The sequence below is a fragment of the Sciurus vulgaris genome (assembly GCF_902686455.1).
Source record: "Sciurus vulgaris genome assembly, chromosome: 1".
Classification (NCBI taxonomy): domain Eukaryota; kingdom Metazoa; phylum Chordata; class Mammalia; order Rodentia; family Sciuridae; genus Sciurus; species Sciurus vulgaris.
In genome coordinates this window covers 2,103,124-2,116,237 of record NC_136461.1, presented here as the reverse complement: position 1 = coordinate 2,116,237, position 13,114 = coordinate 2,103,124, and the positions used below count along the sequence as shown (strand labels likewise).

Genomic DNA, 13,114 nt, shown 5'->3' with positions numbered 1-13,114 from the left:
GTGCCCCTAGCCTGGCCTGCCCCCTGCCCACTGCTCTCTGAGCCATTCCTGGGGCTGAACCGTCTGTGGCTCCCAGGAAGTAGTTTAGTGGAAGCTTCGTACAATGGGACGTCCCTGCTGCCATGAGTCTGAGGGCTGCAGAATGAGGACCCTGCTCGCTGCTAAGGGGCACTGGTGGGTGCTCCCCAGGCCGGCCCCCGAGGCACGGTGCCACCCACCCCTGACAAGCACCACCCTGGTGACTCGGGCCTCATGGCCTCAGGCGCGTTGAGCTGGGAAATTCCTTCATCTCTTGGCAAGGCCCCGGTAAAGACCTGGGACTCGTGAGAGTAGCCCTGTTCTCAAGCCACCTCTGCCTGGACGCATCCAGACCCCTGCCCAGGGTGTCCTGGGACATGGAACTTGTCCCAGTCTGTGGTGGCCTCTCACTCTGCAGTCATACATCTGGCTGTCAGCGGGTTTCCTGTGTCTGGAATTCCTGAGAGTCTGGGGTTCACATGGGTTCGCTGGCCTTGGTCCACCGGGAGCTGCATTCCCTGTGGGTGCCTGAGAAGCTTTCAGAGTGGACATGGGGTCTTCTGGGAGTTTCAGGGGTGTCTCCAAGTCCCTTCGTATTGGTGCCCCTGGCTGCATTTGTCCTGAGATGCTGGCCTGGGGTCGGGCTGCACAATCAGATCATGGATGGGGGACTTCCTTGCAGGAGCCAGGGAGTCTCCTGCCATGACTTGTCCTGTGTCCTGAAGGGCATTGCCCAGGCACGGGGCACGGGGCTAGGCTTCCTCGCCTTCCACAGCCCTCCCGTCCCCTAGGATTCCCGGGTGTGGGGCAGAGCTGTGGGCCTCCATCTGGTCCACAGTGGCACCCTCTGCCTGCACTGCAGTAGGTCCTCGGTGGACTTGTACCGGAAGAATTAGCACAGGCGCCGTGCCCTCCCTGTGGCCAGCTGCCGGCAGGCTACACAGCTGGAGCTCAGCTGCGGCAGCAGGCCCCTCCTGGCAAGGGGTACTGTGGGCTCTCCTGGGGCTTTGGCAGCGGGTAGGAGCTCACCCCTAGCCCAGGCCCTGATGTCCTAGATGTCCCCTCCTGCCAGCAGCTCAGAGTGGGGATTGTAGAGGTGGGGGTGGAAGGTGCCCGAGGGCTCTGACCATCTTCCTGTGGTACCAAAGGGGAACTCTCGGGTGGAGGCCCCTCCAGGGCCGAGTGATCTGGGAAGACTTCAGGAGGTGGCCTTTGAGGGGGCTTGGAACGCAACTCAACTTACCTCCGAGGCAGGGAGGGAGAGGACAGAGGACAGGAAACGCAGGAGCGCCTGCGTGCCTGCTTCCAGATGGTTTTATGGAAAGAGCACAAAAGGTTTCCGCTTCCATTCTCAATAACAGAAGTTTACAAGGACTTGCTAGTTGGCCCTGTCACGGTGAGCACCTTGTTCCAGCCCCAGGAGCCCATGTCCTGGGGTGCTGTGTTGCCCGGGGTGCCTCCTGGGGTGCCCGATTTCTGGGGCAAGGGGGGCAGGGAGAGCGGGGGCCCAGCCAAGCCCAAATGCTGGTCCAGGCTTTCCACCCGCAGGGGCCCGAGCCAGCGCCTTCTCTCCCCGGCGACGGGAAGGGGGCCCGGGTGGTTTGGCTGACAGTCTGTCACTCTTGTTTCCATGACATCTTGCAGAGCACAGTGTGCAAAACAGCCCCAGATCTTTAACACGTAGCTTGGAGACCCCTCTGCCTCTGTGCATGAGCCGGCATGCTACCTGCTGGGTAGTCCCAGGGTCTCTGGACTCTGGCCTCGACGTGACTTCCTCATGTCTCCTGTGTTGAGCGGTATGCATGGGGCCAATCTGAGTATCCACAGATGTCACTGGCTCAACCTGTAGGGGGCCCTGCTAGGTGCCACATCCTCCTCCTCCTCCTCTCGGCCTCACGCCTGCCAGACTTTGGGATTGACACCCTTGAGGAGGGTTCTGCTATCAGCATGCATACCCCTGGTGGCCTGGCTGCCCCATCCTGTGTCCCCAACCCCAGAGTCAGATGTGTCCAGTGTGTGCACGGCTGGGGGAGACGGGATTTGCTTTCCACCTGGCTCTGCCACTCCTGCACAGACCTCAGGCCAAGCCCTCCCTCCCCAGGCCCGGGTCATCCTGTGAGGATGTTGTGGGGCTGCACAGGCCCTGCAGCCCACCCCCCGGCTCCTTCTTGGAGGCAAGGCCTTGGGGACACTCCTCAGCCCCCAAGGCTGCTACCGGCAGCGTCACGGGCTTGGGCAAAGCCAAGGGTGAGACAGCAGGCTCATTGCAGGACCCGCCCACAGGCCGCAGGCGGAGCTCTGGCTGTGCTGCCCTTGCACCCGGGGTCGAGCTTCCCGGCCTCAGGGTCTGCATGAGGCCTGGCCTGGAGGGAAGGGCAGTGTCTGACTCCGTGGAACTCTGGTCCGCCATCTTGCGAGACCACCTGGGCTCTTGCCTGCATGCTGGGCCCTTGCCTGCATGCTGGGCCCCTGCCCAGGCCTTGCCAAGTCTGTGACCCCAGTGGTACAGCCGAGGCAGAGGAGGGGTGCCTGGTGCAGGGGCCAGGCATGGAATGGCCCCACCCCCATTCACCCCATTCAGTGAGGCCAGGGCCAGAGGCTCTAGGCCCTGGGCTGGGTGCAGAATGGATGAGGAAGGTCAGCACCAGGTCTGGGGGTGCAGCTGAGGGGGCACCCGGGGAGACCTGAGTCAGCAAGCCCAGCGAGGCCAGGGAGTGGGGGGAGGCTAAGAGGGCTGGCCATAGGGCCTGCAGCGTCCCTCAACGCCAGGTGCTGCTCTGGCGGTGGGGCACAGTCTTACCAATGGACGTGACCTGTCCCCAGGAACTTCTTATCTGTTGGATGAGACCAAGGATTGATCTAAATGACAAACCAGACTTTCACAAATGAAGAAAAGAAAGAAAAGGGGAGGGAGGGCATAAGTAGCAGGGCCGCTGGTGCCACCCGCCTAGGCTCCTTTCAGAGGGCAGGGAGCTGCCCACAGGCAGGTGGGTCGAATGCCCCTCCTATCCTGCCTTCCCGGCTTTGTCCCCAGTGGAGGGCTTCCTAGAAGGAAGGGCTGGGGTGGCCGGGTGGTGGGGCTTCTCTGGACCCGGAGACCACACCCCTTGAGGGTAGTGACTCCAGAACCTCATGACTCCAGTGAGGACCAGAACTGCCCTCAGGTCAGTCCCAAACCACAGGGCTGGGTCGGGGGCTCCAGCAGAGCAAGCTGTGGGCACGGCATGCTCAGGCAGGAGCTCCTGTGGTGTGGCCCGTGGTGGCCAGCTCTGGGTGGCCTGGAGGCCTAGACCTTGCCAGTGGAGCTGCCCCTCATGCACCGTGGACAGCCCCGCCTGCTGAGACGCCTGGTACTGGAACAGTGCCCTTCACCCAGACGAGCTGGAACAGGTCCTCGGCCCTATAGGAAGCATGTCCTATAGCGTGTCCAGTTTGCTCCAGCTCGATGATGCCCCACTTCCCTTTGCAGGGGTGGGGGCCCCACACGTCCCCTAGGTGGTGGCTCCTGCTGGCAGGGGTGGATTTGCAGCCTGACTCTTAGGTCCTGTGGCACCCTGGCCGGGGCACAGTGCCTCCAATCTGCAAACTGGGAGTCCGGGAACATTAGTCGGTGTGACTGCCGTGACTATGTACTGGGTGACCTACACAGCGGAGGTCCATGTTCTCGCCATCGTGGGGGCTGGAGGGCAGAGGTGAAGGTGCTGGCAAATCTACACGCCTCATTCCACCTTCCTCACCTCTGGGGAGACCATCTCCAATTGTGGTCACATTGGGGCTTAGGCCTTCGATGTATGCGTTTTGGGGGACCCACATCAAGTCCCTAACACACCGTGTCCCTCCTGTAGTCACTTGTGTCTTTTCTGGAAGTGGTCAGGGACCTAAGCCAGGCCCCAGCAGGGCAGGCCCAGCGTGGAGGGACAGACCTGGGCAGGCCAAGCAGAGCTGCACAGGCCTGCTCCCACCGCGTACAGATCCCGCTGTGTGCACTTTCCTTGGGGAAAACCCACTTCCACAGTGCAGAAGAGGAGGGAAGCGGGCCTATGCACAGGGAGGCAGAGGGCCGGAGCCCCGAGGCCAGTCCCCGATCCCCTCTTTCTGATGAACACACCCAGCTTTGCCTCAGGTCTGAGCTCGGTCTGAGGCTTTGGCTGTGGCTGGCGCGGGATTCCTGGGCCGTGTGCTCCACGGCTGGGTCTCATGGCCAGACTGCCCCACAGGCTGGCCTCCTGGATGCTGCAGGCCCAGTCCTGAGAATCTGCCTCTCTCAGTGTTCCAGGAATCCCCCACACAGGACGAGACACTGGCGTGGCTCCCTGGTGTGCACAGCTTGAGAGCATCTGGGATGTCACAATTCTGTGCAGCAGAGAACTAGAGGACAGGCTCTGAGGGTGTGGGCTGCACAGGGACCCTCCCCCATGTCCGCCCCTACTGGGCTCATCCCTGGCCCAACTCAGGGGCTGTGCCCATCTGGGGGCAGTGAGGGGAAGCCCCTTCCAGTCTTGCCACAGCCCCCGGGGCCTCGTCATCCTTGGTGCCTGCTCCCTGCTTGCCTGCAGCCTCTGGCCCTCTGTGCCTGCCCGTCTGCCTGCCGGTCTGCCTGCCGGTCTGCCAGACACGTCTGGTTCCCATTATGCTCCCGAGGAGGGGTGCAGTTGGTGTGGTGAACACAGATGAACAGAGTCCCCAGGAATGTGGGGCCAGCTCAGGCCGTGTGCTCGGGAGCCTGAAGGCAGGGCCAGGGGCTGAGCAGAGCTGGAGAGGTGAGGTTGGCTGGGCGGGGGAGGGGCCGCAGCAGAGACTCGCCTCCATCTGCAGAGTGCTGCAGCTCCGCCTGGCTGGAGCGTGCCATGGCCACAGGTGCCAGCGGCCTCCCCTGCAGCCGGCTTTGCCCAGGGAGCATGTGGTGGGGGACCCTCAGCACGTGCTTGCCGCCGGCACGCCCGTGGGGAGACGGCAGTTCTGTGGTTTTGAGCGTGCTTTCTCCAGGGGGAGGCTTGGCTTTGGCCGCCAGCTCACTGGCCCCATGCTGCCTTGGCCTCCAGCGCCTGCTCCTCCGTGGTGCCAGCCCCGGACCCCAAACCTGTACGCAGTGACAGTCACTGCATCCCTCAACACGGGCCAGGCCCGCTGCCCCCTCCCCCCAGGCAGCACCATGGGGTGAAGCCTTTGGTCACGGGGCTCGTTGGCCCGGCCAGCGAGGGGGAGGCAGTCTCACCACGCGGGAGCAGCACATCGCTGTGGTTTCCCTCCTGAGCTTGGGGCCAGTCCCTCCCTAACCACCAGGCGATTGCCAGAGGCTCAGCTGTAACCAAATCCGCACCGAGGCACTGGCTGCTGCTCCTGGTGGAGGCGCCGTGCCCACCCGGGCTGGCCAAGGCCACTCCTGCCAGTCCTTGGTGGGCGGCACAGCTCTCCACCAGGCCGACTGTCCCTCAGGGCCTGTGGGGTTCCAGTCTGAAGGACTTCGAGGAAGCCTGTGCCTCCTGGCCTCCCCTGGGGCCATCCTGTGGCTTCAGAGGTCTGGGCACTGTGATCCGGCTCAAATGAGGCGTGGCCCTGCCAGGGTGGGAGGGAGCTGCTCTGGTCCCAGGAGTTGGTGGCCATCCACAGGAGCTCTACACTGGCCCCTCCACCACCCTGGCCAGGCTGCCCCCTCCTCCAGGGAGCATGTGGCTGTTCCAGGCCCAGCCTGCACACTTGGGCTTCTCAGAGGGACCGGATGCTTTGCGTTCTCTGCTGTGGGGACAGGGACTCTGTTGATGCTGGACTGTCCACAGTGCCTCAGGAGGACCAGGACTGGAGGGTTCTGAGCAATGGCTACCGTCCTCCAGACCTGTAGGTGGCCAACAGCTCCAAGTCAGGCCTGTGAGCCAGTCACATCTGCTCCCAAGGCCCCTGATTCAGGACAATGACAGAAAGGCAGAGCGGCTAGAGGCTGCAGAAGGCGGCCCCCACATCCAGCCTGGGGTCAGGTCTTGGGCAGCTGTCCTCCTGAGCTGACTTGGGCTCCTTTCTGTGTCCCTAGCTGTCAACTCCTGTGCCCTGGGCAATGGCGGCTGCCAGCACCAGTGTGTCCAGCTCACAGTGACACGGCACCGCTGCCAGTGCCGGCCTGACTTCCAGCTCCAGGAGGACGGCAGGCGCTGTGTCCGTGAGTGCCACCGTCCTGGAGGGTGCAGGGTGCCCACAGACCTGCCTGGGGCCCGAGGCCTGTGCTCAGAGCAAGGCAGAGGCTGGAGGTGGCCCTGGACCTGGCGGCTGGGCTGGAACCTGGTCTTGGAGGGAGGACGTGGGAGTGGGGCTCTGCTCTGGGGTTGCCCATCCAGGGGCAGGAAGCCAGTGTAGGGATGGCCCCCAGCTCCCTGGATGCCCGCCTGGGGCCCGAGCCTTGTGCAGAAGAGGCAGTCAGGCCCCATTAACCTGTGGCCCTGGGACCTCGGAGCTGCTATGCAAGAGGAGGGAGCTTTGAGAGTCCCGGATGTGGAAACAGGAGTGGGCAGGTGCCGCTGCCCCAGCCCCCGGCTTCCCTTGCAGGGCAGGAAGTGAGTGTGGGCTCAAGGGTCCAAGGCCAGCCTGGAGACAGGTGGAATGGGGTCCTGGGACCGAGCGTCATGGGGCGGGGGTCACAGGACTGGGGTGTTATAGGGCTGGGGGTCACAAGAGCTAGGGTGTCCCAGTGATGGGGGTCACAGGGTTGGGGGGGTCACAGGGCTGGGGTCACAGAGCTGATTGTCACAGGGCTGGGGGTGTGACGGGGGCAGGGGTCACAGAGCTGATTGTCATAGGGTTGGGGGTGTGACGGGCAGGGGTCACAGAGCTGATTGTCACAGGGCTGGGGGTCACAGGGCTGATTGTCACAGGGCTGGGGGTCACAGGGCTGGTTGTCACAGGGTTGGGTGTCACAGGGCTGATTGTCACAGGGCTGGGGGTCACAGGGCTGATTGTCATAGGGTTGGGGGTCACAGGGCTGGGGGTGTCACCAAGCTGGGGGCCACAGCCCTGGTATCTGCTTTAGCACCTCTAAGACAAGAGTTTGCAAGGAGCTGGCCAGTCCCCGCTGAGCAGGTCGGGGTTGGCCAGCCCCTGCTGGAGGCCCTTGTCTTGTTGGGCCTCAGAGCTTCCTGGTGTTCCACTGGATCCGGGATCCTAAGGCTTCTTTCCTGGGTATTCATGGGGTGCAAGCAGCTAGTCTTCCGTGGATGCCCAGGGGAGTCCTGACCTGTCCTGAGGCCGTAGGGTCCTCTCCAGGGTCCTGGGCTTCCTGCATCTGGGGGGACCTTTAGCCCAGGCGGGAGTGGGGGGGACAGGAGTGCTGGCCAGGGCCTCAGGAGAGGCCATCTCCCCACCCTAATCCCTTCCCACTCCATCTGTCTGGGTCCACACTGCAGGGAGAGACCCGTGTGCGGATGGGCGTGGCGGCTGCATGCACACGTGCCAGGTGCTCCGGGGCCATGCCCACTGTGGATGCCACGCAGGTTACCAGCTGGCTGCAGACCGCAAGGCCTGTGAAGGTGGGACTCCCGCACATGCTCCGCCCACCCATACCACTGCAGTGTCCCCCAATAGGTGGCTCACCTCACCACCTTGGGCCGCCCAGATCCCGCTGGGTCTCCTCTCCCTGGAGTGGGTGGGAGGTCGGGTGGGGAGCACCCAAGGAGCGGCCTCCAGCGAGCGCTGTTCTGGGGGAGTCAGGGAGACAGCCGAGGTCTTCCTTTTATTTCGGATTGCTACGTGTAGCAGGCAGCAGAACCTGCCGTTAGGAACGGGGAAGAGGGAGTGTCCGGGTCACCGGAGGAGCCCCGGCAGAACCCCGACGTCCGCTCCCTGGTGCTGTTTCTCTGGGGTTGATAAATGGCACTTAGTGTCAGGTCAGAACCCTGCTGCGCCTGTGCTGGACCACATCCCTGGGTGTCTGGATGTCCCTGGCTCTTGCCTGTAGATAGCAAGGCTGGGAAGAGCAGCCCTGTGGTGCGTGGTGCATGGGGGCTGTCCTTGGACCAGTGACCCTTGGGCGAGTGACAAGTCAAGGGGTGTCCAGAGAGGTCGTGGTCAGTTTCCAAGGTGTCCTGCCAGATGGCCAGGTGCCCAAAGAGTCTGGAAGGCCAGTGCTTCTGCACACCATCTGCATCAGGAAGTCACTACTGGAGTGACGTTGACCTGTCACTCTGGGTGCAGGGGGCTGCAGCAGGCTGTGTGCGCCCAGCTCAGGGTCAGTGTCATCTGAGGAATCTGCCAGGGTGTGACTGTGGCAGCCCCTGGGACAGGGAATTTGGTCCCGACTCTCATGTGTGGCCGCAGGCCAGCATGACTGTGCCCGGGGGCCAGCAGTCACGAGCTTTCTCCCGATGTTGAAAGGGGGGTGAAAGGCATCTTCCGCGAGCCCTGCCCTCCGTCTCTGCCCTCCAGACGTGGACGAATGTGCCTCGGGGCTGGCCCAGTGTGCCCACGGCTGTCTCAACACTCAGGGGTCCTTCAAATGCGTGTGCCACACAGGCTATGAACTGGGTGCCGATGGCCGGCAGTGCTACCGTGAGTGGGCAGTGAGTGGCCGGCTGGGGTGCCAAGGGTGGCTGCCAGCTCCCCAGGACCCTGGGGCTTGCATCCGCTATGCTCTGAGGTCCATGGGTGGCCCTGGATTCCTGGCCCCATCCCACGCTGGCTGGCCCTTCCTGTCGCAGGGATCGAGATGGAGATCGTGAACAGCTGCGAGGCGGGCCACGGTGGCTGCTCCCACGGCTGCTCCCACACCAGCGCAGGGCCCCTCTGCACCTGTCCCCAGGGCTATGAGCTGGACGAGGACCAGAAGACCTGCATTGGTGCGAGCGGTTCCGTCCAGGGCACGCCACCTGCCCCTGGACACCAGCATTCTGTGTCTCCTGGGGCTGGGTGATGCCGGGACTGAGGCTTCCTCTGCTCCCGAGTCCTCCCTGCTGCCTGGGCCAGGCCAGGGCAGGCTGACCAGGAGAGGCAGCATCACAGTGCAGAGGACCTGGCTGCCTGCAGGGCACCACCTGTCAGACACTTTGGCCCCACCTGTGGCCCTGCTGTGAAATGTGCTCCATGTGTGTGGTTGTGTGTGGTTGATTACAGGTGTGTGTGATCATGTGCGTGTGTGTGATCATATGCGTGTGTGTGATCCTGTGCATGTGTGTGTGCAGGTGTGTGATCGTGTGCATGTGTGTGATCCTGTGCAGGTGTGTGATTGTGTGCAAGTGTGCGATCATTTGCATGTGTGTGATCATGTGCAGGTGTGTGATTGTGTGCAGCTGTGCAATCATTTGCATGTGTGTGATCATGTGCAGGTGTATGATCGTGTGCAGGTGTGTGATTGTGTGCATGTGTGTGATCATGTGCATGTATGTGATCATGTGTAGGTGTGTGATTGTGTGCATATGTGTGTATGTGTGCAATCGTGTGCAGGTGTGTTCTTGTGCAGGTGTGTGATTGTGTGCAGGTGTGGGTTGCATGTGTGTGTGTGTATGCTTGTGTGTGATTGTGTGCAGGTGTGTGATTGCATGTGTGTGTGCAGGTGTGTGATCATGTGCAGGTGTGTGATCATGTGCAGGTGTGTGATTGCATGTGTATGTCCATGTGTGATTGTGTGCAGGTGTGTGATAGTGTGTAGGTGTGTGATCATGTGCATGTGTGTGATCCTGTGCAGGTGTGTGAGTGTGTGCATGTATGTGTATGCATGTGATTATGTGCATGTGTGTGATTGTGTGCATGTGTGTGCAGGGCAGGTGTGTGATTGTGTGCATGTATGTGTATGCGTGTGATTGTGTGCATGTGTGTGATTGTGTGCATGTGTGTGCAGGGCAGGTGTGTGATTGCTTGCAGTGTGTGCAGCTGGGTGCAGGCATGTGGTGGTGTGAGTGTTGCAGGTGTGTGCAGCTGACTGTGTGTGCAGTTGTTGGAGGGCACGAGGCTGCAGGTGTATGTGGTTGGGCATGGGTGGTGTGATGCGGGCCGTGTGACTGCCGGGTGCTGCGCGGCTGTGGGGGCAGGTGCGTGCAGGCGCCTGGGTGCCAGTGGCCTGCCGTGTGCTCTGCAGACGTTGACGACTGTGCCGACGCCCCGTGCTGCCAGCAGGTGTGTGCCAACAGCCCTGGTGGGTACGAGTGTGGCTGCTACGCTGGCTACAGGCTTGGTGCTGACGGCTGCAGCTGCGAGGGTGAGCCCCTGCTGGGGAGGACAGGGCACCTGGCTCCCCACGGCGATGTGGAGTCGGCCTGCTTTGTGCTCTGCCTCTGGGCATCCATTGAGTGCCAGCTGTATGCAGGGCCATGCTGACCTGCCCCTTCCCTCCCTCTGGCCAGTGGTCACTGGCCACTCAAGGGGCGGGACCCGCAGTCCTGGGCTGCGCCCTGAGTTTCCCTCCCAGCTGGCCTCCCTGAGGCGGGTGTCCGTGTCGCTGCTCCCTGGGGTGGGGCCGCTGTGTCTGTGAGGAGGTCTTACCAGCTGGCTCAGGAGATGAGCTGCTCACCTTTGTCCAGCAAGGGAGCCAGGCCTGGCATGGCCTGGGGTTCTGACCCCGGAGCACAGCCCGAGTGGCCCCGTTTTCCCTCAGACGTGGACGAGTGCGCCTCCGGCCATGCTGGCTGTGAGCACCACTGCACCAACCTGGCCGGCTCCTTCCGGTGCTCCTGTGAGGCTGGCCACCGACTGGACGAGGACCACAGGGGCTGCACCCGTGAGTCCCTCTGGCTCCTGCCTTTTCGGGTCTACTCCTGGTGGCCCTGTGCCACTGCGGCTGGCCCCACACCTCATCTGCTGGGCGTGCATGGCCCACCATGGGGAAGGGGAGCTGGCCACACAGGGCTCTCCTCACGCCTGGGGAGTCTGGGGTCTAGCGTTGGCCCTGACCAGGTGAGGGAAGGGCCACACCCAACACATGTTGTCCCTGGGGAGAGCAGAGGGCAGTCAGGGCTATGGGCCTCTGTGTCCCTCCCCAGCCCTGGAGGAGCCCACGGTGGACCTGGAAGGCCAGCTGCCCTTCGTGCGGCCCCTGCCCCACGTCGCGGTGCTGAGGGACGGGCTGCCGCGGCCCCTGCAGGACGACTATGGAGCCGAGGAGGAGGAGGCGGAGCTGCGGGGAGAACACACGCTCACAGAGAAGTTTGGTGAGGTGGCCAGGTCTTGGAGCGCCTGCCTCAGGGACAGCTGGCCAGGCCGCCATCACCATTGTGCGGTCTTGGGCCTAAGGACGGAACCTGCAGTGGCCCAGAGAGGTGGAGCCACGCACGCAGTTTGCACAGCCAGCCCGGGGCTCCGTCGGGCCCCCGGCTCCCAGTGCGGCCCTTCCTGGCCTCACCCCCCTCACGCTCCTGGGTCCTCACAGGCTACGGACCTGCCTGTGTCCTCTTCCCTGGCCCCAGGGCCTGAGGGCCTCCGCTCTGCCTGACAAGCCTGGGCTGGGCGTGAGGCTGGGCCAGGCGCTGAGCCCTGCTCTGTCTTCCCCAGTCTGCCTGGGTGCCACGTTCGGCCAGGACTGCAGCCTGTCCTGCCATGACTGCAGGAACGGAGGGACCTGCCGCCCAGGCCTGGATGGCTGCGACTGCCCCGAGGGCTGGACCGGGCTCGTCTGCAATGAGAGTGAGGCCATGGGCAGGGCCTGGGCGCTGGGCAGAGGCCTCTGAGCGGGGACTGGGAACAGCCCGTTTGGTGTTCCCTGCCGGAGCCCCGGGCAGGGAGCTCGAGTGCATCTGTCCGTCCACGTGTTCGTCATTCCTTTGATAAGTTCTGCTGACTGCATCTGTGCCAGGCTTGGCTCTAGGCGATGGGTTGCCCAGGGGCAGCAAGTGGGGTGTGTGATCTCCAGACCCGTCTCTGGGGCTCAGCAGCAGCTGATACCCCGAGGCAGCCAGGGGCAGGGGCGTCTGCGAGGGGAGCTGGTGGTGGGGCTCTCTGGTGCAGGAAAGCAGGACGTCCTGCATCTCTGGGGAGCAGAGATCCCCAAGGCCACGCAGAAAGCTAGTAGCTAAAGCCCTTTGCAAACTCCTCTCTGTCCAGAGCTGTCTACTCCCTGCCCATGCCCCAGACCCGGGTGGCACTGGAGGTCACTGGTTTGAAAGGGCTGCTTCAGAAGGACCAGTGTGTGTCTTGGCATGGGAGAAGAGCTGGTGGTTGGTTGGGGATGTCTGCTCAGTGTGGTTGGGGGCATAGGGCACAAATTGCTCTAGCCACAGGAGTTAGAGCTGTCAGGTCTGCTGAGTGTCTGTGAGGGGGCTCTGGGCCCAGAGTCCCACTGGCCACTGACCTGTGCTCCCCTCTTGCCTCCCGTAGCTTGTCCTCCAGACACCTTTGGAAAGAACTGCAGCTCCCCCTGTGGCTGCCAGAACGGAGGGACCTGCGATCCCGTGACGGGTGCCTGCCGCTGTCCTGCGGGTGTCAGTGGGACTCACTGTGAGGACGGTGCGTGCAGCCCCTGCAGCCCCCTGGAGTTACCCCTGGGGCAAGGGGGCAGGGACTTATACCACCACCCGCTCTTGCTCGGCCCTGCCTTGCTCAGGAGTGGTGAACGCAGACCTTGCTCAGACCCCTGCCCCCTGCCTCAAGGGCTGAGTCTGGGAGGGAACGAGGCCATCCGTGGGACAGCCTTCATTTTTCAATGTTGTTCATCCTCTGGGGCTTGATTGCAGATGGTAGAGGCTTGAGGGATGGTGTGTTTGCAGTGGGCTCCATGGGCAGGTAGTGAGCCTCCCATTCCTGGAAGCATTCAAGTAGAGCTGGGTGATGGCTGCCTGGGGTGTGCGAGGAGGTGTTCTGCCTGGGCGGGTGTCTGCGTGGGGTGATCCTTTGTGGGGCGATACCTCGGCTGTGTCAGTGTTCTGGAGAAGTCAGAGTCCACGTGACTCAGTTTCCCAGGGGCTGGTGCTCTGGCTCTGGGTCTTCCGACCTTTTGGCTGGAGAGGAGATGATGTAAGTTAAGCCTCCTGCCTGAGCGAGAGGAGGGCACAGTTGTCCAACAGCCCCACGGACAGGCCTTTATGGCCACGTCCTGGGCTCTGCAGGGCTGGTTGCTCGGGGCAGTAGAGTCCCCAGAGAGCCTTGTGGCTGACTGACTTGTCCCCTGTGGTCAGTGTCCCTGTTGTCCTGC

The 13,114-nt window shown here is 62.9% G+C and overlaps 1 protein-coding gene and 1 long non-coding RNA gene across 10 annotated transcripts in view; both read left to right on the top strand.

Moving 5' to 3' along the window:
- MEGF6 (multiple EGF like domains 6) overlaps window positions 1–13,114 on the top strand; it is a 93,648-nt gene that overhangs the window by 65,805 nt on the left and 14,729 nt on the right. For all 8 annotated transcript variants that reach the window (XM_079148929.1, XM_079148930.1, XM_079148927.1 and 5 more), the window contains 9 exons: window positions 6,044–6,169; window positions 7,407–7,529; window positions 8,425–8,547; window positions 8,697–8,834; window positions 10,070–10,189; window positions 10,586–10,708; window positions 10,971–11,138; window positions 11,479–11,610; window positions 12,301–12,429. In XM_079148929.1, the coding sequence (XP_079005055.1) occupies window positions 6,044–6,169; window positions 7,407–7,529; window positions 8,425–8,547; window positions 8,697–8,834; window positions 10,070–10,189; window positions 10,586–10,708; window positions 10,971–11,138; window positions 11,479–11,610; window positions 12,301–12,429 (1,182 nt within the window). The remainder of the gene's footprint in view (window positions 1–6,043; window positions 6,170–7,406; window positions 7,530–8,424; window positions 8,548–8,696; window positions 8,835–10,069; window positions 10,190–10,585; window positions 10,709–10,970; window positions 11,139–11,478; window positions 11,611–12,300; window positions 12,430–13,114) is intronic.
- On the top strand, window positions 8,844–10,058 carry LOC306666943. 2 transcript variants are annotated; one of them, XR_013765430.1, is made up of 3 exons: window positions 8,844–9,535; window positions 9,584–9,697; window positions 9,759–10,058. It is a non-coding gene; the product is annotated as an uncharacterized lncRNA (long non-coding RNA). The 2 variants fall into 2 exon arrangements; XR_013765431.1 differs by having other exon boundaries at window positions 9,584–9,758; window positions 9,838–10,058.